We start from the raw sequence: 26,457 nt of genomic DNA on the forward strand, positions 1-26,457 counted from the left end.
GGCACGGGTGTGAGGTAACAATCCCCTCGATAAAATAGTTCATTCATTTAATGTGCGTTTGCCTACAAATGCACAGTCAATTACACTTTATAATAAATCCTGTGAAGTGCTTTGAGACATTTCACCCACATGATAAGGCACAATATCAAACTTTTTTTATTATTTTGTGAGGCGAAGTGGTCTTACAGTCCGAGACTAGGTGGAATTTGATACGTAAAGACTGTTATAAGAAAGTAACTCATCGAGAATAGAGATTGAATAGACCACGTGAATGATGTTTATCCCTTGATTCTTCATTCAACGATTTGATTCAAGGCATGTCTGGAAACTACCTCTTTGACCTCACTTTTGATCATTTTTCCTCTTCCATCCTCTTCAGCTCCCAACTCAGCATCCTCCAGCACTTTGAGATGTCCTCCTGATGTGAAAGGTGCTATATAAATGTAAATTGTATTAAGAGCTTTATTGAATTGCTCTGAGAGCAGTGTGATCTGATCCCTTGGATGTCCTTGGGCTTGTCATTTGTTCCTTTTTCAGTTGCGATGTCGTGGACATTGACAGATGGCAGTGTCCTGTGGCTGATTTAATCAGTGCTCAATGTTGTAACACTAAATTGGAAAACAATGGTTGTTTACATTTGATGAAATGATACTGGGATCTCACTGAATTAGATTAATTGGAGAAGAAAATAATCAGGACAAACAGCAACAAACAGTGCCAACCTGCCTCTAATACTTTCCCTAATTCACGTAAGCAGGACTCTGTTCCAGACAAAGAAAAGTTCCATGTGTAGGAGTCATTCATATATGGAACTCTCAGTAAAGGTTGGATACTCCTAAGCATGGAGATGGGTTTATGCTTATTTCAGAAACCTGGCTGACCAAATTAAATAATACTAATAATCCTTGCATTTATCATGTTGTTGAGACATCTAAAAGCACTTCACATATGACAGCAGACAAGGGGTCAATTTCCACTTTTATGTGGATGACACCCAACTGTATCTCTCTGCCTCCACTCTTGACTCCAGGACCGCTGTTGTCCTGACACAATGTCTGTCAGACATCATGTCCTGGATGAGAGCTAACTTTCTTCAGTTGAACGTCAACAATACTGAGGCCCTCCTGAATGGCTCACATCAGCGCCTCCTTACCTCAGGTGCTGACAGCATCACCATCCAAGAATACACACTCCATCTTACTAAGCCAGTCTGGAACAGTGGCATATTGTTTGATCCTCAACTATCCATTCTACCCCACATCCGTGCCATGACCTGCTTTGTTATCCCCCACCTCAGCACGTCACCTGGCTCCGCCATTGACTCACACCTCCGGTTGCTGATACCCTCATACATGCATTCATAACATCCAGGCTCCACTACGCAAACTTCCTGCTTATCAGCCTTCCCTACTCCTCCCTCACTAGGCTGCAGATCATCCAGAACTCTGCAGCCCGTGTCCTCTCCTGCACCAGGCTTCACGACTGTATCACCCCCATCCTTGCCGAACTCCACTGGCTTCCCATCACACAGAGGATACAGTTCAAGATCCCAGTCCTCATCTTCAAAGCCCACATGACCTTGCTCCCCCCTACTTCTGCGACTTCCTAACCCCCTACCAATCTGCCCGCTCTGCCCTGCTTCACATCCCCCACCTTGCCCATGCCCGCTGACTCAGCCACTCTGCCCCACCTTCTGGAACTCCATCCTGCAGTCTCTCCGCCTCGCCTCCTCCCTTGCCTCCTTCAAGACCCCTCTCAAGACCCTGCACTTCAACCATGCCTTCGATCACCATCCTTCCCCCACTGCCCTCCACCTTTCACAATCCTGACCCCCAGCTCAGGTCTGAAGGTGTGACTATCCAGCGCCTTAAACTGTAAAGTGAATTGATTGTATATTTTGTGGGCGAATCGCAGCAGCCAATTCTCACAGCAATGGTGTCGTGGATTTAGTGACCATATTTTTGGGGAGTATTACCCGGGCAATGATCCACCAATTGACTAATAACCGTGTTCCTACTCTGGTGTTATAATAATCCTTGCATTTGATATAGCGCTTTTCACGTAGGGAGGACGTCCCAAAGCGCTTCACAGAACACACTGTAAAGTGAATTGACTGTATATTTGTGGGCGAACGCGGCAGCCAATTGCGCACAGCAATGTCCCACAAACAATCATAGATTGAAAATGACCAATTTATTATTGTTTTTGGTTTTTGGAGGGATTATTATTAGGCTCTGTGTGGAGTAAGGAAACTTGCCCAAGGTTTCGCCCTGACCTGCCTGGAATTGAACTCAGGTCTCTCGCTTGCAAAGCGAGTGCTCTAACCACTGAGCTACAGGACTCCACAAAGTATCCAGAGAGCGGGAGCAGAATGGCTGAAAGCTTGCCTGCCAATGGTCGGTCGGATCAGATAGGTGAAAATCAGACCAGTGTTGGTGAACGGAGGGAGAGGTGGGGTGGTAGGGTTGCAGGAGGGCAAGACCATGAAGGGATTTAAAAGCGAAGACAAGGAGAGATGTGGAGCTAGTGAAGCTGAGCGAGGATAGAGATGATAGGCTCATCGAACCTGGTCCAGGAGCGGCATGAGCTGCAGAGTTCAGGATGATCTGCAGCTTGTGTAAGGAAGAGTTGGCAAGCAGAGCATCGGCTGCATTAAGCCTGGATGTGATAAAGGTGGCCCGAAGGGAGAGGTCATGGTGGAGGATGGCAATGTTTCAGAGGTGAGGAATAGGTGAGGGCGTAAGAGTACAGATATGGATTTAATTGTTTCACCATGCAAGTACAAGGTGCATGTCTATAAAATATGCGTCATATTGATTGCAAATACCTTTATTCATTGTAAACACATTTTATTTCTCCGTTTCTCAATTTACAGGTTGCTCTTTGCTCCTAATTTTAAAGCTAATTTTCTCCTTTTACCATTTGCGTCATTTCAAAATAAAACCTATATTAAAAATGACTTGAGCCTAACATCTAAATTAGTTGAGTGCAAATCCTTTCAAATTTGCTGTTTAACACCTCTGCATATAAGGTGGTGATTTTAATTGGCTTTAAATAATGTCATTAATTTCCACAATTTATTCTCCCTTTGTTTTTACAAAAAATAATGTTTCCTGACTCTTTCAGGCAATTTCCCCACTGTATTCCTTGATTTATAAATTAGTGCTTGCAACTGGATCCTGGCTGTCTGATGGCCATGCTTTTTGAAACGGATTCTCGTGTCATTTTTTTCAGTTAGGTGCCTTTCAAGCAGCTTTCCGTTGACCTTCAGAGCCTACGAATGCAGAACCTCTTCTTGCACAGAATCTGTTCATCTTAAAGTCTCTAATGCTCTGGCAGATATTCCCTGAAAACAAGAGACTGTCACTGTAATTTATGGTGGGACTCTATCCCATTTATAATGATAAATTGTGAGAGGTCACTAACTAATACAATCGTCTGACCTACTCAGCTGATGGTGTTCTATTTTACTCCAGAGAAACTCTCGTCTATCTTATAATATTTCTTCACAAGCATTGTGACATTATAGCAGCTCTCTGCACTGAAAAATCTAAATCAGCAGGGACCAAGTTTCCCAATTAAAAAAAGTATAGTTGGTGTGCAATGCGCAACTCTCATTGTTCCTTTACAAAAATAATTGCTCTATTATTGCATTTAGATCAACATTTTGCAACCCAATGTCACAGCTAGATTTCTCTAGACAATACTGTTGCTTAAAGCGACCAATAAGTACAATTTGAAGTATTTACCAGATTACACAGCAACATAGTATTTCTGTATTTAATAATAATAATAATAATAATAATAATAATAATCCTTGCATTTGATATAGCGCTTTTCACGTCGGGAGGACGTCCCAAAGCGCTTCACAGAACACACTGTAAAGTGAATTGACTGTATATTTGTGGGCGAACGCGGCAGCCAATTGCGCACAGCAATGTCCCACAGTCATGGATTGAAAATGACCAATTTATTATTGTTTTTGGTTTTTGGAGGGATTATTATTAGGCTCTGTGTGGAGTAAGGAAACTTGCCCAAGGTTTCGCCCTCTGCCTGGAATTGAACTCAGGTCTCTCACTTGCAAAGCGAGTGCTCAACCACTAAGCACATTTGTGGGAAGGATTGTGATATAAAAAGATCTGCTCACGATCAATAGGCTGTAGGTTTGCAATACTCATCCTTCACACATTTTCCCAATCTTGGTCATGCTTGTCAGAGCAAAATCTTCCAATAATAGATACTTCAGGCCTTCAACTGGACTGTTTTATCAAAGGGTAAGTATACATAAGTGTGTGAGGGGGGTAGATGGGGATTATTGGGGGCTTTGCATCTGAGCTCTGCCCTCACCTGACCAAAGTGCAAAGAAAAATGGGAAAGAGAAGAATAATTACGAAAATAAAAAATTGCCAACTCCTGAGGATTGTCTGACACACACAGGTAGCCAGCAAATGGTATTTATGGGAACAAAAAATAAGGAAGACATTAACAATGCAAATTAGGAAGAGTATCTTTTTAATATATTATGGCTAAGATAATGTGTCCCAAACTTGTCTAGGTCTTTCCTACCAGTATATCCTTCCACATTCTCCCCACTCTCTGCACAAAGAAGTTCTTCCTAAACTAATAAATAACTTCAGTATTACCAAAGCTATTAAACCATAGTGACACCTATCTTAATGTCCAAGTGTTTGGAGAAGCTAGCTGTCTACATTGATCAAGTAATGTCATTCTGAAGAATGAATGATTCCTGCTTGACCTTTTTGTTAGTTGACGTCCTGTCACATTATATTATACCCTGTGGATGTGCTACATTGCCAGTGGTTTATAGATTTTATTCTTTCTTACCATTTTCTTTAAGATAAACGGCTTCTGCCTAATCTCATCTAGACATTTGCAACACTTGATAAGGATGTGATGTCAACAGAATTTGTTCACATAAAAGACAAACAATTGATTTATTATTAGGCTTTTAGAGAAATAAGATGACAACTCAAACGGTCTCATGAAATAATAATATTTGCATTTTGATATAGTCGATATGTCTCCAAGCACTTCACAAGATTCACTGTAAAGTGCAGTGACTGTTGTGTATTTGTAGGCAAATAAAGCAATCAATTTGCACACATCAACATCCCATGAATAGTCATGAAGTGCGTGACCAATTTTATCTAGGAGATTGTTGGCCAGAACACAGGGAAATTGCCCTCTCTTTTCAAAAGTACCACGGGATCTTCAACATTCACCTAAAGAGTCAGACAGAACTTTGGTTTATCCCTAATGGTGGGGGTTCATAAATTCATACGGAATTATTGTTCTTTTTATCTTTTTTATGTTTGAAGGTGGTACACCGGTGACTGTCCAAATTGCAATGCAACAGGGTTTTGCCTGTATTACAACTAGGGTACACATCATGCATTTCCTGGCTATGGATCAGAATTTTGTCTGCTCAGGGATATTAATCCTTGCATTTGATAAAGCGCATTTTCACGTCTTTGAGACGTCTCAAAACATAGAATTTACTGTAAAGTGAATCGACTGTATATTTTGTGGGTGAAACTCAGCAGTCAATCGCGCACAGCAGTGTCCACAAACAGTTATAATAATAATAATAACAATGATAATAATAATCCTTGCATTTGATATAGCGCTTTTCACGTCGGGAGGACGTCCCAAAGCGCTTCACAGAACACACTGTAAAGTGAATTGACTGTATATTTGTGGGCGAACGCGGCAGCCAATTGCGCACAGCAGTGTCCCATAAACAGTCGTAGATTGAAAATGACCAATTTATTATTGTTTTGTTTTGGAGGGATTATTATTAGGCTCTGTGTGGAGTAAGGAAACTTGCCCAAGGTTTCGCCCTGTCTGGAATTGAACTCAGGTCTCTCACTTGCAAAGCGAGTGCTCTAACTACTGAGCTACAGAACTCCACTGAGTAGCACTGTTGGGAGGAGTGATGTTTACAGGGAGCATTTTTAAACAACCTGTGGCTTTAATAATATGTGTAAGTGGAGATTTGTGTTTATGCCACTTTGCTCAGCTCTCAATAAATGCTATTTTTGGAGCAGGAAATAGCAGTTAAAGCTTCACTTCCAGCCATATCAACTCCGCACATTCTTCCCCTGACAATTCACTATTCTTTAAATGTGCACACGGTTCTTTTCCCACCATTCTAAACAATGGTGTCTGATATTGGATGCTGAATATTTTAATAATATAACTTTGTGCATTGTGACAGAGGAACATGCAGTTCCCATGTATATTCTATATTTTTTTAAATACAAGAAGGGGGAAAGCATCCTGTAGGAGTCGTCGTAAAATATTGCTTTTCAAACTAATTTAGTTTAGTCAAAGTAGGGTATGGTTTTGCATTTCATTTATAATAGGAAAAGCACACACTGCTATGTTGGCCTACAAATTAGTCACCACACTTTGCAGTAAATCTTGTGAAGCTCTTTAAGATGTCCTCCTCACATGAATTCCACTGTATCAAATGCGAGTTCTTCTTCAATATTATTTACACAGTTTGCAAGCTGAATTAATTATGGAGTAAGGAGCAGGTTCCCAAAATAAATAGAGTTCCAGAGGGTGGGGGCAGAGTGGCAGAAGGTAAGGGGGGCTCACTTATGGTAGGGCAGACGATGCGGGGACGTGAAGCAGGCCTGTTGAGCGGAGGGAGCGGGCAGGTTGGTAGGGGATTAGGAGGTCACAGAGGTAGGAGGGAGCAAGGCCATGGTCAGTTTCAAAGGTAAAGAACAGGATCTTGAACTGTTTGGGACGTCCTCCCAACGTGAAAGGTGCTCTATAACCGTCATTTGTTGTGGCTGTTTATTGTATCCTCTGAATGATGGGAAGCCAGTGGAATCAGTCGAGGATGGGGTGATAGGGTTGCGGAGCTGGTGCGGGAAAGGACATAGGCGGCAGAGTTCTGGATGATTTACAGCCTACGGAGAAACTTCATGACCATCCCAATTTAGCATTATGTGAGTATGTGACAATCCCAATCCTAAAATCCCTCACCCGTTCCCGCCTCCGTGACCTCTCCAGGTAACCTCTCCTCTCGGCAAACTCAGAGCTATTGCATGTTCCACCATCAGCAGCCGAACTTTCAGCCACTACACCTCTTGACCATGTCTGCGGTCACACTTGTGGATTAAGAGACCAAATTAAAATTGTTTTGATTATTACCCCCAGAAAAGCTTACATTTTGCTGGTATCTCCCTTTAAAGAAGCCTGAGTTAATATGTCAAGGCTCTCAAGTGTGAACACTACATCCCACTAAGCCAAATTATGTATTTTTGAAAATACAGAACCTTTTAACGCTGCTCTGCAGCAAAATCTTAATCCATTCTTGCAGTAACTGCAAACTACTTAGTAGATAATACTGTTCCAAATAAAACTGTTATTATAGATTTAGATGTTGATCAGGTAAGTTCTGTCATATTTTGCAAATTTTCTTTGTACCATGAACTGCATCGCCATCGATTAATTGAGTTAATGCCTCCCACGTGTGTTTAACCAATTAAACCTCTCTCCAAAGCACAAATTTCAACAGATAAATTGCAGGAAAATGATCTCACAACAAGATAGCTATACATTGTTTTAAGTAACAGAAGTCAGCCTTATTATTTGTGATCATAGCAGCATTTTGCTTCAGTGCCATTTCTCAGCTGAGAAAAGTCCAATGAAAGATCAGAAAATAAAATGTTGCACTCAAAATGGCCTTGCGGGATTATGATTATTTTCTAATCACACTATTTTATAATAATTTGAATATAACTTATTTTATAAACAACCGGCTGCTACCTTTCATCTCCGAAAGTATACAGTCAGTCCACTTTATAGGATATCTTGTGAAGAGCTTTGAGACGTCTCAAATGCAAGGATTATTATTATTTACAACAACAACAATAAGATTACATTTGTATAGCGCCTTTCACGTCGGGAGGACGTCCCAAGACGCTGGACAGATTACAGCATTTCAGAGCAAATATTCAATATTTAAGCAAATATATTTGTGAATCCTGTAATTTCAGTGCCAAACCACATTTACAGTCACAGTTACAGTTACAGTCACGTTTACTGCAATGATTTGTGGTTTATGAAATGGCAGATTTCAATAATTAACTATTTACATGGTGATTTTCATATTGATCATCGCGTTTGAACTTATTGAAGACTCAGTGAAATACAGGACATTGACACTGCTAGTACAGTGTTTTGCAATAAATCTATTCCTGATTTCAATACAAAATGCATTTTTTTTCAAAAACAATTTTAAGTGAGAATTATATGAAATCCAAAATTTCAATTGTCAAAAGAGCAACAAATCTAAATCTAAACAGTGTTAAAACTTGACATTGATTATAATACTTTAGTACTCTGGGCTTCTTGGATTAACCTCCCTCAAGTATGTAACGCATGTAATCGTATGAATATTAGTTACAATTATGACTATGATTGAGCAAAATGACCTTTTATCAATAAATGTTAATCCTGTTGAGCAATGCTATTGATTTTACAACCCAATTCAATAATAATGCTACATTACTGGACGGTATCAAAATTAACTTGTGGTCATGATGAGTGATATTTTATTTCCCAGTTCTAATTTAGATTTAATTATCCTTGCAAAGTTTTAGTATTGAGTTGCAATTTTTTTTAAATTTGAATAATTCCGCTGATATAAACTCCCTTTTCCTCTCTTTATTCAAATACAATTCCACCAGAGTAATGAAACAGTGTACTGAGCCGAATGTCTTAATGTTCAGAGTGTATTGCAGCAAGAATTTCCCACAATTGCCTACAAAATATACAGTAACTGCTCTTCAATATAAAATCTTGTGAAGAGCTTTTAGATGAGTCACCAACATGATAAGATGCTATATTAAAAGCAAAAATCAAATGCAAGGATTATTATTAATAATAAAATAAAAACAGAAGTCGCCAGGAACACTCAGCATGTCAGGCAGCGTCTATGGAGAGAGGAAAGTGAGTTAATGTTTCAGGTCAATGACCCTACGTCAGAAAGGATTATTATGTCTGAAACCCATTGGTATACATTGGCATAGGGATTGTGATAGATTAATGCAGGTTTTTCAACTTGAGAACTGAGTTTGGAATTTTGTATTCCTTTTCACTAAGTCTGGTTGTAATAAACAAATTCTCTTATGAGAAGTTTTCTTGCAAAATCCCTCATTTATTTATTTTCATATATAACAGGTGTGGTAAAATAGAGCACAGTAAGCACCACAGACATGGTGTTCTATGCACTTCAGTGAATGGTGAGAAAGACTGTTTATTCAGTACAATGAAGTTACTGGACAGATAATTCTGTTGTAACCACTGCCTCATGCTTTTATTTGATTTATTCTATTATTATGAATTTAACTTACTGACTTAATACTGAGCAGGTGACTGGACAGCATAGAACAGACACACGTCAATCTATTTTTCTGTTCTAAGAGGACTAAGGAGGAATTATACTTCAAGATGCAAGTCCCATTTTTTTGATAGAGGTGGAAGTGTAGCGGAATACCAGACTAGGATTACATGCGTAACCTACTATATAGTGTTGTATCATTTGACGTAGTGGAATACAACAACAATAACAAATTGCACTTTACGTCGGAAAGACTTTCCAGGGCACTGGACAGTCAGAGCCCTGCGATTTCGTATACCTCGTATCTAGAATCTGATGTAACCACTGCCTCATGTTTTTATGTTTACAACCAAGATTTTTAGTCGGTTATACAATTTAAGAGTTACTATGAAGAGAATGTCAATAACATGTGGCTGCACAAATGAATTATGGTGCAGTGTGAAAGAACGATAACTACTTTTAAAAACGCGGAGGACGGGTATTTGAAGAGGATGGGTTTGCAGGGTTATGGGAAAAAGGCTGGGGCGTGGGATTGACATTAATTGCTCTATTCAAACTCGATGGGCCTCTTTTTGTGCTGTACGATTCTATGATTCTATGCACGATGAACCCACTGATTTCAGCTGGACTGCCTAGAGAAGGCGAACATGTGAAGTCCTTCCCTCAGCATAAGGGAAATCCACTGACTCACCTCACCTGAGGTGTGGGACAGGTTGCCTGTCCTTCCTATTTGTCAGAGTCCAGTTCAAGAAATTACATTTTAAGACAAACACTGACCCTGAATCGATATTTGCACTTAATATCAGCCAACTGCACGCAACACATTGGCAGCTGCATTCGCCCAGAAAACACATAGTCACTGCACTTTACAGTAACACGTCCGGCGTGGAGGGCGCTATATAAATCCAAGTTGTTGTTGTCGTCGTTGTTGACTGTACAACGTGGAAGCAGACATTGGTCCCAACCGGTCTGTGTCTGTGGGGCAGATTTAACTTCAGATTTGGGAAGTCCGGAACAGAGATAAGGAGGAACTTTTTCACACAGAGCGGGTCGGAGAATAGAATTCTCTGCGCAGTCAGCTGCTGGGGGCAGCCACCACGCACGCGTACACTAAATAAAAACTAAAGTTTGACGGACATTCGGAATAAAGGCTGGGAAACGGAATCAGTGATGGGGTCTGGGATGGTGCTGGTGTGGAGTATAACTGTAAGCACCATCTGTCCTGATTGGGCCAAGTGGCCCGTTTCCGAGCTTTACTTTCCGTGAATCTAGGAGTGTCCACCAGTACCCTTCCATTCCCGTCTCCTTCACGTGTACAGGGCGTTCACAAAGTCCTGTTATCACTGTGTTTCGTATGAGCAGTCGCTGACCAGCGACTGAAATACAATAATACAATAATAACAATAATAATAATAATAATCCTCGCATTTGATACACCGCCGTATCACGTCTTCCAGACGTCTCAAAGCGCTTCACAGACTGTACTGAAAAGTGAATTGACTGTATATTTTGTGGGCCAAAAAATAATAGTAATAATAATTTAGTCACTACAAACCAGGCACCCGCCCAAACCCCACACACAATGCAGCAAAAACCCGCCCAATTGGGCGTGAAACCCGCCCAAGCGCGGGGAGGGGGCGGCCTGATCGACGTACGACGATGGTGGCGCCGCGTGCGTTCACGTCCACGGAAACGGCGCGCTGACGTCGCGGCGAAAGTGGCGCGCGGGAGCCGGGCGGTGGGCGGTTGGGGCGGCGCGAGCTCGGGCGGGCGGCGCGAGCTCGGGCGGGCGGGCGGTTGGTGGTGGTGGTGACGGCTGAAGCTGAAGGAGGCGGATAATGAGTCTCTGGGTGGACAAGTACCGGCCGACGGCTCTGGGCAAACTCGACTACCACAAGGACCAGGCCGGCCAACTGCGCAACCTGGTGAGCCAGTGTGAGCCGCGGCCCCCGCGGCCGCTCGTGCTTTGATGTGAGCGGGTAAACCACTGCCCTGACAGCGGCTGAAGGCCCGCCGCCCGCCCGCCGCCCGCCTCTTGTGTGTCTCATTTAGGATTTTCCCGTCAAACACCTCAAAAAACGTTAAAAGCCGAAGCATTCGCTTCACTTTCCGTTGAGTGGCTGTAACTCAGCAGCTCTCTCCCCCCCCCCCTCACCCCCTCTCCTCCTCCTCCTCCTCACCCCTTCCCTCCCTCCCTCCCTCCCACCACGACTCAAAGCCCATCAGCATCTGAAACACAAAGATATAAGTATCCGATGTTATAATATACTATAATCAGCATCATCCTCCTTGCATTTGATATATAGCCGTGTCATGTTTTCGGGACGCCTCAAAAGCGCCTCACGGAATACGCCGTAAAGCGTAGTGACTGTATATTTTGTGGGTGAAACGCTGTAATAACAGCCCACGAGACACACAGTCATTTCGCTTCACAATATATCCCGTGAAGCGCGTTCAGACGTCTCGATGACGTGATCAGGCGCTATATAAAATGTAAGGATTATTATTGTTCGTTAATAAAGCAGGAAAAGGTGCTGTACTATAGCACTGTATTATTATAACTATAACTACTGTTGTTATACTATAATAACAATCCTTACATTTTCTTTCTTGGAACCTGTTTCAAAGCGCTCCACAGGGTATACCATGAAGTGTGGCGACTGTTTTGAGGGTTTACGCAGTAAAAAATTTGTGCACAGCAATATCCCGCAAAACAGCTGTGAAGTGAATGAATGACAAACTTCAGGGGATCTGCTATCCGTGACACCAAGAGAAACTGCTTCTCTTTTCGAATAGCGCCGCAGGATCTTTTAACGTCCACCGCAACAGGCAGACGCCGTCTCGATTTAACATCATTCAAAGGACGGCACCTCCCAACAATGCTGCACGTTCCCAGCACTGCACTGAAGTATCACTGCACTAGGTTGTGAGCCACAGACTCCTGACTCCGAGATGAGAGTGCTACTAACTGAGTCAGGCTGATGTCAATAAATAATAATCAATAAATAACATGGCAGCCAATTTGCACACAACGCTTCTCACAAAGAACCATAGAAATTTACAGCACAGAAGAAGACCATTTGGCTCCTCATGTCTGTGCTGATTCCCTCGAGCAATTATTTATGTCCCATTTAAGTGCCCTTCCCCATCCTGTTGTAGGTAACTCTTTTTCAGATATTTGTCTAGTTCTTTCTTGACGGCCAATATGTATTCTGCCTCAACTACCACTCCTGGCAGAGCATTCCGTATCATATCTACTCTGCATGAAAAGAATTCTCCTAACCTCCCATTTGCTTATGTACTAGCAAAATTGTACTTATTTGTATTATGGTACAGGTAGCTAGAAAGTACCATTTTTATAATCTTGCTTTTTTTCTTCTAGGTACAATGTGGTGATTTCCCTCATTTACTGGTTTATGGACCATCAGGGTCAGGAAAGAAGACCAGGATAATGTGCTTACTTCGGGAGCTTTATGGTGCAGGAATAGAGAAGCTAAGGATTGAACATCAGAGCATTACAGTAAGGAACTGATAAGAGCACATTAATAACATAATAATATTTGAATGATATAACTCCAATATGTCTTTAAGACGTCTCAAAGTGTTTCACAGAATATACTGTAAAGTGACCTCACTGTGTATTAATTGAGGGGTCATCTAATAGAGATCTTTAAAAGTATGAGGGGTTTTGATAGTTTAATATATAATTAATGTATAACAATTACATTATGATCTTTATTATGAAAGTAAAGTAGATTCTAAATAAGATTTTTGTCTTCATTAGGGGTGGAAATAGGAGTAGCATTTTAAAATATGTATGTTTTACATACACGTGGGCATATTTTCAATTTTCACTTTAGGGAGAGTAAAATCACAATCCCAATCCTGGGTGGCCTTGCTGTCCCTCCTCTCTGCAATCTTTGACACTGTTGACATCTATTGTCTTGCATTGTCTTTGGTCCATCTCTGTGCTGCCACACTTTCATGACCACACTTCTATTTATCCCAGTACATGTGATGCTCTTCCATCACTGGCTTTTCTTCCTTTGCTCTCATGGTCACCACTGGTGTACTCCAGAGTTCTGGTCAGTATCCTAAGCATCTCAATGCTTAATAGTGCTTTTGATGGCATTTTATAGGTTCCACATGCAGGTAGAATATGTCCATTTCTACCTCCCCACCTTTACCCTCTATTCCAGGACTCGTATGTCCAGCATCAAGCTCTGATGAATCTTGGCTTCTTGACAACAAGCCTGAAGCTAACTTCGGTTCTTGCAAGCACCTTCACACTGCAGGAACCAACTCTCATTTTTTCTAACTGCTTCAGATTTTTTTGAAAAAACAGCCAGGAATTAATAATTTGGATTATAAAGTGAGATAAAAATATAACATGTAGAAAGAAACCAGCCCTATGAAGATTAAGTTGGATAGAGTTTCTAATTGGGCAAATTGTACTTGGCTTATAAAAAGAATGGACTTGGTGGTGAATGACCATTTTATTTAGAAGTAATTGAGTTGTGTAACTTTCAATCATCTATTGTCATAATGAATAATACACATGGTTAAATGTTTTACTTCAAAACCAAACATTTTATTTATGTATGATGATAAATAATTAGATAAATGATTAATTTTGTAAACATTTTTGGAACCGAGTTTAAGAATGCATTTTTAATATTTCTTTGTAATTCATATGCAAAGCACAGAGGATTTGGGATACCTTTGGATAATTTTAGTTGTGAATTTAAAAGGTTAAATACTGATCAGTGAAATGAATGCAACTTTGTAAGATGATTAGATACATGCTTGTATTTGGAAATTTAGAAAATCAAATTGACATTAATCCTTTTAAGTGTTTTAAATCTTTATTGAATTTAGTTGTACATTTTTGCAGACTCCATCCAAAAAGAAATTAGAAATAAGCACAATAGCGAGCAACTATCATCTTGAAGTTAATGCAAGGTAAGTTGGCTTAGAACAAAAGATTTTATTTATTGTTGATCTTAAATCTATGAGTTCGTCAGGCTAAGGCTCTTTGGCAGAGATTGATTAGTATTACATCAGTAATGCATTTTCAGTCCCTGTACTCTTTCCTTAATAGGTAAAACTACCTAATTTGTACTTTGGGATGTCTTTCTGCACTTGCATCTCAAATCATGAAAACTGGGAATTTAGTCTGCCACAGCTCCTTTCACTTATATCTTGACATTTCTTAGAGAAAATAGAGATCTTTATCTTCTAAATGTACTACATTTGGATTTATGAGGCTAAATATACAGAAGTACAATGCATTTTATACTTGTGATTCTAGAAAATTGGTGAAGTGAATCAAACATTTCCAAGTATTTGACTTGGTATAGCACATTCATATGCAAGGTATAATTACACATTTAACCATTTCTGGTAAATCAGGGTTGTTGGAACAAACATTAAGCTATAAGAAGTCTGTGATATGTCTATTGGTATAGTTGTACAATTTTACAAAGTTTAGTAGCTCTCAGAAGCCATGTTTCTTTTTCCAGGGTATAGCATTGTTATAATTATCTCTAGGCTGTAGCTTACGTGAATATTACCAAACAAATAAAACCAGTGTTACCAGTGTTTCTCAAACGTGGCCAGACGTGGTCACCTGCATGATTTTGTATGGCCAATTGCATAATTGCTGCTAACCACTAAGCCGAATACAATTTGCCGAGAATTCTGGTCCGTTATTTGCATAGAGTGCAACAATAATCTCAAGTATTGCAAGTTTGAAAGCTTAAGTCGCTGCACAACAATGTCATTGTCATCTATGTCTGCACAGCACTGATGATAAAGAAGGATTGAATCCTATCTCGTCTGTCAAATTTTGAGGTGTCCACACGATGTGAATGTGACAATATAAATATATATTGTATTGTAATGTATTTAACTATCGCATTACTATTATTAGTCTGTTTAAATGATTTTTAAAGTTTTAAACAATTTAATACGTAAATGGCATTAAGAAGGAATTGTATGTATATATTTCAGTCCAATAGCTCATTTGTTCTAATTTTCCTCCCAGCTTTCTGTAACCTCCAACCTAAAAAAGAAAATCCCAATTTTAGAACTGTGTTTTCTGTTGCAGTGATGCTGGAAACAATGACCGAGTGGTTATTCAAGAACTGATTAAGACAGTAGCTCAGTCTCAACAGCTTGAAACAAGTACACAACGAGACTTCAAAGGTAAGATGTGCTGGAGAGATATAAAATATGATTTATGCTGTTTGATTTTTTTTAAACCTTGTCATGTAGAAATTATTGTATTTTAATATACTGGGAAGCGGACTCTTAATTCATCTAGATTAAAATATTTTTTATGGTTGACCTAACCTCTGGGAATTGATCGCAATGAATGTATGTTGTAAATAATGTGGAAAAGTAAGAAACAACTGCCTGGTTATCATGCAGTTTATGTGTTGTGGCAAGAGAGGTTAGCTTCAAAGTTATTTCACTTTAAGTAGCTTTAAATAATTAAGGACAAAGCCTTAGGCAAGTTTCCTTACTCCACATGCCTCTGTTTATCCAGCAGTAAGTACGAATCCGGTTGTTAGTCAATAGGCAGATCGCATGGGTCACTCAATCTACGAGTGTTAGTGGGACACTGCTGTGTTCGATCGAGTGCCACATAATAAGGCGATATATCAAATGCAAGGATTATTATTATTAAACCACAGAAGGAGCTAGCTCTTTTAAAGTTGGCTTTGTTATACCTTGAAGAGAATGAAATAGTGACTTATAATTACGCATTTGCTGTCTGAGCTCCTACATGAAGGGAGCTATATAAATGCAAGTTGTTGTTGTAATTATTACATCCACAGAATGAAATTGCGTGTGTGCTGTGTTTGTAAAGTATTTGCAGGAATCCACAAAAATTCTTTTAATCTTTATTTCTGACAGTTGTGGTGCTGACTGAGGTCGACAGACTAACAAAGGATGCCCAACATGCCCTGAGGAGAACTATGGAAAAGTACATGTCCACGTGTAGATTAATTCTTTGCTGTAATTCCACATCAAAAGTAATTTCTCCTATTCGCAGTCGATGTCTTGCAGTGCGAGTGCCTGCACCCAGTATTGAGGAAGTAGGTTCAATTATCTACATGAATTTCTGAGCCCTGCAATAGTTAGTGTTTATTTTGCTAAAGCCAATTTAAAAAAAACATTGAAATTTGCAGTAAGTGTTGATATGATTGTCAGAGTGCAAAGGTTTTCAAGAATGCAGAACTGAGTATTGCAATGTTAATGTGTGACTGCATTTTGAGGGTGAACATCGTTGTGGAATGGCATACTTAAGCAACTGTACCTGAATTGCAACAGTTTCATTCACAAAACACAATCACTACATTTTACAGTGTATCCTGTGAAGCGCTTTGAGATGTCTCAACGACGTGATAAGGCACTATATCAAATGCAAGGATTATTATTATTTAGAAGTATGTCTAAGTGGGAAAATAGAACACTGAATTAAACTGCAAATAATTTTACTTGGCTTGAATAGGGTGTAAATGATTATGGTCTAATTTAAAGAAATCCATATGACTAGTGACCTGGGAGTCCTTAAAGAATTTCATGGGAATGTTTGGTTCTATAGCACTGTGATGTTTCACTTGCTTTTCACCAATATTTAGCAAAGAGTAAAAAGAAGTGATCAAGTCAAAACTCATTCCTCTCCGTTCATGAATTTTCTGCTTTAAAATAATAAACTCACCATCAAGTGGGATGCTATTCTGATGCTAAACTGTCAAGTGGGATGCTATTCTTTTTTCTGAATTTGCTACCAGTCAGGAGCCTTAAAAGCACACGTGTCATCCCTCACCACCACCCCCAGTCTCGTAGCACAAAAGGTCTAATTTGTTTTGTCTTATCTTCCTGGGTTTCTTTCTCTTGTCATTAGTCATTTAGTTACAGCTTATTTTGTCCAATTAGGTTATTCTGTGGTTGATTATATGGTAATTAATTTAATTTCTTATTACAAAGTCTTTCTAACATTTTTTTAGTTTTGAAGTCGGTTCAATTGGGTATTAGTCTGGCTCAGTGGGTAGCATTTTGAGTCAGACGCTTGTAGGTTCAAACTCACATTGAGACTTGAACTCACACAGTCTAAGCTGACACTACATTGCAGTACTTGGGATGTGTTGCAGTTTTGGAAGTGCCATCCTTCGGATGAGATGTGGAACTGAGGTCCTGCCTGCCTTTCATTTGATGTTATTTGAAATGAGAAGGGAATTTCTCCCGGTGTCCTGGGTAGCAATCCCCCAAATAAAATTGGTTATTTGTTTTGTGAGACATTGCAGTGCGCAATTGGGTTGTCACATTCATCTACCACTACACAGTCACTCCACTCCAGTAATACTGTGAAGCATTTTGGGATGTCATATAGGAGTGAAAGGCACTATACCAAATGCAATGATTATTATTAACCAGTTTTTGCTTTTTAGCACAGTCATCAGAATCAACTTCCATGTTTAGAAAATGTATCCTTATTCAGTTTTTTCCCAGCTGATAATAGAGGTGTGATCACTCTGGTTGAATTGTCAATGTTAAATTTAGTCCAGTTTGCACAAATGGTAAATTGAACTGCTTTGCTTTCAGATCTGTCACGTCTTAAGTGGAGTGTGCAAGAAAGAATGTCTAATACTTCCTCAAGAACTGGCTAGGAAAATAGCTGAGCAATCCAATCGAAATCTTAGAAAGGCATTACTTATGTGTGAAGCCTGCAGGGTTCAACAGTAAGTACCTCTGCACCTACCACCCCTTCCTTTCACAGGACAAAACTGACTTTTACTCCAAAGTCATCCTGGAGGCAAACAACAATCCAAATACGCTGTTTTCTACCGTCCATCATCTCCTCCGTGCACCCTCTCAAGCCCCCTCTATCCTCACATCACACACCAAGTGCAAAGAGGTCCTCCCACTCCTTACACTCCTTTGCTCCCATTTCTCCCTTCTCTCTCTCAACCACAATCACCCGCATGAAGTTCACCACTGCTGCCTCGACCCCCTCTCCACCCAGCTGCTGGTCACTCAACTCCCCCTTCTATCCCCCCTGGCTAGAATATCTTTTTTTGGAACCTTAAATAAATTTGTGTTCTTCAGGTATCCATTTTCAGTTGATCAAGACATTCCTGAGACAGACTGGGAGGTATACCTCAGAGAGACCGCTAATGCTATTGTCAACCAGCAAACGCCACAAAGGTAATATTTCTGACAGTTCAATCTTCTTGATTTACTACCAAAAGTAGAGGGAGATATGTTCTCCATTGCTTGTACGTCTGTCAATAATGGCTTGTAATAACTATTTTATCAGATCTTTATTGAATATGTAAATCACCTATTAAACACACAAGGTTTCTTTCAAGATTAAATCTAGAAGGCCTAAAAGATTTATTGATGGATCAGTGGTATTTTCTGTGCGAGTTTTCTGATATTTCTTCATTATCTTTAGATTATTGGAGGTGCGTGCACGGTTGTATGAGCTTCTGACTCACTGTATCCCTCCTGAGATAATAATGAAGGTATGTTGAAGGATAACGTATAACTCCTTTGTTCATTCACTGCACCTTATTGAAAGGTGATTTTAAAGTTATCCTCCAAATTATGTCTGCAATGACCAGTAACCCAGAGGTCGGCCATTTTTGGTGTGGGGGGTTGACCAATCCACACCCAGAATCCAGCCACAAATCCATAGGGGTTCATGAGGAGGTGTCGTTATAATGGAGTTCTTTAATTGGATGCAGCGTTTTGCATTAAAACATTAATTATGTTTTTCACTATTTCACTGCTTAATTGATAAACAACTTTTATCTGGCCATTACCTTATCTGACAACTTACGTGAACTGCTCACAGAAACTGCACTTAATTGTGGAATTTCACATTAATTTGTTTCAATTTTCTTTCTAGGGTCTTCTGTCAGAGTTGTTAAACAACTGTGATGGGCAACTCAAAGGCGAAGTTTCACAAATGGCAGCCTATTATGAGCATCGGCTGCAGTTGGGCAGCAAGGCCATTTATCACTTGGAAGCATTTGTAGCCAAGTTTATGGCCATTTACAAGCAATTCATGGAAGTGGGATTGGAAGCTATGATGTTTTGATGAATTTTTTATATTCAGAAGCGTCTTCAGACTATTTCATTTTGCTGAGGATATGAATGTTATTGAAATTGAAACTTATGTGGTGTAGATGAGGATTCTTTCTTTTTAAAACAACAACCAAATCTCATTATACTATACTTTAGCAACTGTATTAATAAATGTAATCTGTCCTTGTAAGTTTGCTTTCTCTATTTTCCTAATGCCTGCAACCACCCATTAAATGTGATCTATTATATTTCATAATTAGAGTTTAATTGTGAAATTATGGATTCTTTTTGCCCACTAATAGAGGGAGGAAATCAATTGCTATAAAATTGTAGAAATAATTTCATTACAAGCTTTGGCTAAGGTTAAGTATGATTTTGGATACCTTATGGAGTACAAAAAAAGCCTACAAAGAAAATAATTTCCAAGTAATGGAATTTTGGAAAAAATATGCATTTTGTTAGAATGCATAACCAAATTCTGTAGGGTTTATTTTTGGCATAAACGGAAGTGAAAGGTGTTCGTTTGCAACGGGAGCCTCGCAAAATCATACTTGTCGTTTGGTCATTCAAATCACTTGTGTTCTTGCTGAACCTGTCAAGTTGTCAACACTATAGGGAGGGATTTCAGCAATGATGACCTCTTTCCCCAAATGGCCTGCCTGCTAATGCTGTAAAATTAACAAGGCTCCTACAGCTAGCTAATGGTCAGCCAGCCCCATACACAGAGATATATCTCATTCTCCAGAGTGAGATTGCCAAATCAGGCTGGATGACCATGAAAAAGGTCTTCATAGGACATTTAAAGCTCTTGGGACGTATTTGTTAGATGCCAGTTGAAATGTCTCCTTTGCTTTCAAGGGAGATTGCAATTGGTGCACAGCATTTTCCAACTGGATGATGGACTCACAATTTTGCAGTTCAATGGTGTATTCTTTGGCTGTTTTCCCTTATATCATTACCTCAAATCCTGCAAGAGGCCCATCAGCTGTCTTATCAAATAAGTCAAACGTCCTCAGGGCCTCTGATTCCTCATCCAGTATCTGGGCACTATAATCTTGGTGCACGTCTGCTGGTAACTTTGTAATGAAATTATAAATTTAGAAGACAACCTGATCTTAAATAACATTATTAAACATAACACGTAGGATAATCCGAACTGGACAAGTGAGAAACTTGCCAGATAGTGCTCTTAATAGCAAGCTATGCAGTTTTGAAAACAAAGCAGAGACAAAGAAGTATGTTTTTATACGTGGCTTGAAGGAGGTGGGAGTTGGAGGGACTCTGGGATAGAATTTCAGAGAGCAGAGGCAAATGCCTGTCTGAAAACCTGCCTGCCGATGGGGTAGATAGTGAGGGACATAAAAGCAGGCCAATATTTGCTGAGTGAAGGCAACAACCAGGACAATGTGGTTCCAGGAGGTCACAGATTAGGCTGGAGGGAGACCATGGATGGAATTGAACGTGAGAAAATATGAAACTTTTCAATAAGTATGGTGATGGGTTTCTGCAATGTCAGATACCTAGCTGCCAAAATAAACATAATTCAGTTGTTACTGTTTTATTGCATGCCACTCTTGATTTTTATTAATACAAATTAATTTAGTAGCATTCTGTTTTATTTATTTCATAGTATTCTGTAAATGTACTTCAGATTAAAGCAACTGTGTCGCGTTTCCTGCGGCAGACGTTCACAGGCATTAACTTGGTAGATGGAGGAACAACCTCCCAACACTTTCAATCCTATCAGCTTTGTAGCATTTCTTCAACTGTCATTTGATTGTTCTTATGAAAATTCCTTGCATGCCTTTCATTTTTTAAGTTTGATTATGTTCTCCTAATTAATTTTATGAACTCCCTTAATGCCAACCCACTAATGCCTGACATTTTTCATGTTGGCAGCAAATTGGGTATAAAAATAAGAGGTCTCTAATGTATTAACAGATGAAAGAATGATAACATTTCAATAATGAAGCTTGAAAGAACTATGAGCCCTAAATGAATAATAGGGTAATAATATTTTGCAAGCTTTTACCGGGGGTAAGAGTGCCTTCAACTCAATAGAGCAATGAGATTGATGAACATGCAATAATGAGAACAGTTGAAGCTCAGCTCATGGGAATCTACATAAACTCATTGAAGCTGCAAACCGCAATAGCCAACAGAACACATAGGTTTTCAATAATGCCAGCTATAATACACAAAGCAAATCAATATTCAAACTAAAAATGAGTATCACAATAAGCTTTAGAATCTGTTTGAGGCTGACGGCAAATGTTTTTCATCCATGAACACATATGTGTACGTGTTTCACAGTCCAAAACCTTGTTATGTTATGAGAAGGCAATCTATAAAGATAGATCTGGACTGAATTTTGGAGACGATGATAGCAATAAGAATAAATAATAATTTGGTCACTCAATCCACGACTGTTTGTGGGACACTACTGTGCGCAATTGGCTGCCGTGTTTCGCCCACAAAAAATACAGTCAATTCACTTTACAGCATATTCTGTGAAGCGCTTTGAGATGTCTCGAAGATGTGATAAAGTGCTATATCAAATGCAAGGATTAGTATTATAAGGTTGGACTGAGAACATTGACTGGGTAAAATGGCCTTAGGTCTTCTGATTTTAATCTATAACTGCTAGTGCCTTCAAAAATGTTGCAATGATGCCAGTTACTGATAAATTTCAAGCAGTGCATCATAAATACTTCAGCCCATATTTCTAATACATGCCGGTGAACTTGATCACAGTTGTAGTGTACTGTGAAATGGGAATTAAATCTACCCCATCAGTGACTAAAAAATGAAGTACAGTATTTCTTATTCCAAAAGGGATTAAGGGATATGGGGATAAGGCAGGGTCAGGTTATTAGCTGGAGTTAGATTAGAAGATCAGCCATGATTGAATGGCGTAGCAGGCTCGAAGGGCCGAATGGCCTACTGCTCCTACATGTTATGTTAAGTTATATGACGCATTAGATAAGATATTCTATTACAGGCTAGAGTTTGTTAGTTTGAATAATAAGCCTAAAGGTAAGAGTATTGTCAAAACAACTCATGTATGCATCTCCCTGCACTTTGTCTCCCTGATTCCCCAAAATACTGAATTTAAGGTGTTTTGGGGTCAAAAACAATTAATTATGTATACATAGTGCACATTAGGAGGACGTCCTAAGGTGCTGGACAGTCAGGGATTTGAACCTGAGCTGGGGGTTGGGATCAGGAGGGGTGGAAGACAGGGAGGGCAGGGGTAGGAGGGTGATCAGAGGCACGGATGGAGAGGAGGGTCATGAGATGGGGCCTTGAAGGAGGCTAGTAGGGTAGCCAGGCAAAGGGACTGGGATGGAGTTCCAAAGCGTGGGGTAGAGAGGCTAAAGGCCTGACCGCTGATGGTGGTGAGGGCTGGGTGGTGACATAGAGCAGGCCAGAGCCCACTGAGTGGAGGAAGCTACCATTTGGCACTGATTTTTTTTATATTATGAATTTTGTACCCATTTCAATCTAATAATTAAACAATTGAGATAAAACCAGAAATAATCATGTTTAGGTTTAGTAAATCTTTTCTAATGATAAAGTCTTGCACTGTGTTCAAGAACTATACACAGTCAAATGTAGAGTACCAGAAAAGACTATTGTGGTCTACTTTGCTACACCCATTAATTCATTTCTTCACCAAATAATTATTCAATTCCCTGAATCAATCTCCACCACCTCTCTGGGTGGTCCATGTGTTATCCATTCTGGAAAGTATTCAAATCCAAATCGTGTTGCCCTAGTTTCTCCTAAGCTTCAGTATGTAGTGTTTGTATGTATGTTGAACATATTAGTATTCAGTTTACCTTGTGTCGAGTTGTACTGCTCATCAAGCAGCTTGTAAGGAATTCCTGGTATCTGCTATCCATCCACCAAGGGTTCAAACCTGGGCTTGTCAGTTGCCTAATGATAATGACCTCATGTTACTATCCTCGGGGTGGGGAGTGGGGAGGTAAGTACAGTCTCTTTGAGGCTGAACTGTTTCCAAAGCCACATGCCTAGCACAGTGGAGTCCTGTAGCTCAGTGGTTAGAGCACTCGCCTCGCAAACGAGAGACCTGGGTTTGATTCCAAGCAGGCCGAAACCTTGGGCAAGTTTCTTTACTCCACACGCCTGATAATAATGCCTCTAGAAAAAAAAAAGAAGAATAAATTGGTCACTTCAATCCATGACTGTTTGTGGGATACTGCTGTGCACAATTGGCTGCCAAGTTTCGCCCACAAATATACAGTCAATTTACTTTACAGTATATTCTGTGAAGGGCTTTGAGACGTCTCAAAAATGTGATAAGGCGCAAAATCAAATGCAAGGATTATTATTATTATAATGATTATTATCCTCACCCGACTCCATTGTCTTCCCATCACACAGAGGATACAGTTCAAGATCCAGGTCCTCACCTTCAAAACCATCCATGGCCTTGCTCCCCCTACCTTTTCGACCTTCTTACCCCCTACCATCCTGTCCTCTGCCTCCACTCAGCGGGCTTCAGCCTACTTCACATCCCCTTCCTCGCCCGCCCCACCATTAGTGGGTGGGCCTTCTATGACTCCCCCACCTACTGGAATTCCATCCCTCAGTCCCTCCGCCTCATCCCCTCCTTTGCCTCCTTCAAGACCCGTCTCAAGACCCTCCTCTTTGACCGTGCTTCGTTCACCCACCTTTTCCCACCGCCTTCCACACTCCCTGACCCCAACCCCCAAGTCAACTTTAATTTTCTTGTACTGACTTATCAAATTCTTACATGGTTTCAGCCCTCCCTTTCCATGCCAACCACTGCACTATGGAACATCAAAGTCCCTTTTTAAACTTCAGTTTTTCAGAATTGTAATTATTTTCAGGCCATTACCTGCCAAAGAATTTCCTTTCCAATATTATAATTGAATTTCCTTCAAAATAGTAATTTGTGGCAATACTTAACCCTTTGTGTGAAGAAAACTTCTAACCTTCCCCTGATATACTGCTTGTAAGATGTAATGTAAATAATAAATAACATAAGTTTCAGCAAGGATAGATAACAGAACTGTCATGCTGACTTCAGTATTACCAACAGGAAGGAGGGAGCGTCAGTATTGGTTTGGAAGAATGGGTCAATGTGAATCAGTTGGTAGCATTCTTGTCTCTCCATTAAGAAGGTTGTGGGTCTTAACTGATGTTGTGTATGGTTAATATTTATGACTATCTTAATAAATAGACAAAGAATAAAATGCTGTTTTAAGAAAAATAGCTGCACCCTAAGAAAATAATAATAATAATCCTTGCATTTGACATAGCATCTTATCAAGTTGAGACGTCTCAAAGCGCTTCTTGGAACATATTGTAAGGTGGAGTGACTGTATTTTGTGGGCCAAAAAGACTTAAGACTCAGAACTAACACTCTTAAACAACTAATGTCAACTGAGAAATAAATGCATTTCTGATAATGGAGTGATGAATGCTGATCACATACTCCTGACAAATTGGGACTTTTGCTCCCACAATTTTTTTGGTCAGCCAGGTGTCTGACACATCCTGAAATCTATCATCATACTTAAGAGTATCCAAACCAAACTGAGAGTTCCATGCACATGGAAATTCTTGTGCACCAGGAACTCGCTGCCAACCTCCTGGAGGGCAATACAGCTCAGCATGAAATGCATGAGAGCACTGTCACCATATTCCTGCCCTAGGCTTGGACACATATCGCTTCTCATTGAGCAATTGTTCTACCAGTTGGAGGTGTGGCGCTTGAGCAGTAGCTGCACGCCTCTCTGTAAACCGATGCATTCCATTCCCTGGATATATGAACGTGGGTTCACAGACTCAGACTTCAGGTAATACCTTCTTGCAGCTGTCGCCCCAAGCCTCAGAGTTTCCTCATCAGCTATCTGACAGCCATCTGCCTTCAGCGAGGTGGGAGGACAGCTGTAGGTTAGTGGTTAGAGCACTCACCTCGCAAGCGAGAGGACCTGGGTTCAATTCCCGGGCGGGGGAAACGTTGGACAAGTTTCCTTACTCCACACGTCTCGGTTTACCTCGCAGTAAATAGAAATCCAGTTGTTAGTTGATTAGCAGATCGCATTTTTGGGAGTGATAATCCCTTCAAAAAAATAATAATTTGGTCACTTCAATCCACGACTGTTTGTGGGACACTGTTGTGTGCAATTGGCTGCCGCATTTCGCCCACAAAATATACAGTCAATTCACTTTAGAGTCTATTCTGTGAAGCGCTTTGAGACGTTTCAAAGTCGTAATAAGGCTCAAAATCAAATGCAAGAATTATTATATTATTATTATTTATAACATGGTGTTCTCAAGGTCCAATGCCATGTACTAGGCTTATTCAGCAACAGCTGCTGAAGCCGACTTCAGCTCTAGGGTGTTCAGCAACAGGATATTGAAGCCCAGAGCCTTTCCTCCCAGCAGCCACTTCCTCTATTTACCACAAATTCACCCCAATGTTTGATCCTAAACTTTACAAATGGGCCAGAGAAAGTCTCACTATTGCATTCCCAGGAGCTCAGACCATAAAAGAGAATTGTTTGCACAGATATTATATGCCACAAGCTTAACCTGCATTGGGACCTCGATGTCCTTGAAGACAGATGAGAACTATTTGCTTTGAAGCATTAGGCACCATTTGCTTTGCTCTCAATACAAGGTTAATATTTATGATTTTATCAGCAACCTGTGAAAACACCGTCTTGATTGTTCAAACAAAATCAATTCAAAAAGTATATAAAATATCTTAAAATAATTTGAAAAGAAATTGCATTTGGCTGCTTTAGCGAATCCAGCCAAGCTTCCATGACTTTCTGCAGCTGCTATCAGCACTAGATGGCAGTGCAATACACAGTCTGAGATCAGATTTTTTTTGCGCACAAAACAATGAGGAACGTTTGCTGAGCAATTGAGGTGAAAATTGCGGCATCGTCATAAATTACGGTCGAAGACAATCT

At 40.1% G+C, this 26,457-nt stretch overlaps 1 protein-coding gene across 1 annotated transcript; it reads left to right on the top strand.

Annotated features, from left to right (window-relative positions):
* The first annotated feature begins 11,096 nt into the window (after positions 1–11,096).
* Positions 11,097–19,750, top strand: rfc3 (replication factor C (activator 1) 3). The gene is made up of 9 exons (XM_007891270.2): positions 11,097–11,307; positions 12,765–12,902; positions 14,277–14,344; positions 15,492–15,589; positions 16,304–16,485; positions 17,996–18,132; positions 18,500–18,598; positions 18,849–18,918; positions 19,305–19,750. Exons 1-9 carry the CDS (start codon positions 11,221–11,223, stop codon positions 19,494–19,496), a joined length of 1,071 nt encoding a protein of 356 aa, XP_007889461.1. The 5' UTR covers positions 11,097–11,220; the 3' UTR covers positions 19,497–19,750.
* The last annotated feature ends 6,707 nt before the right edge of the window (positions 19,751–26,457 follow it).

The sequence above is a fragment of the Callorhinchus milii genome, unplaced genomic scaffold (assembly GCF_018977255.1).
Source record: "Callorhinchus milii isolate IMCB2004 unplaced genomic scaffold, IMCB_Cmil_1.0 Scaffold4, whole genome shotgun sequence".
NCBI lineage: Eukaryota > Metazoa > Chordata > Chondrichthyes > Chimaeriformes > Callorhinchidae > Callorhinchus > Callorhinchus milii.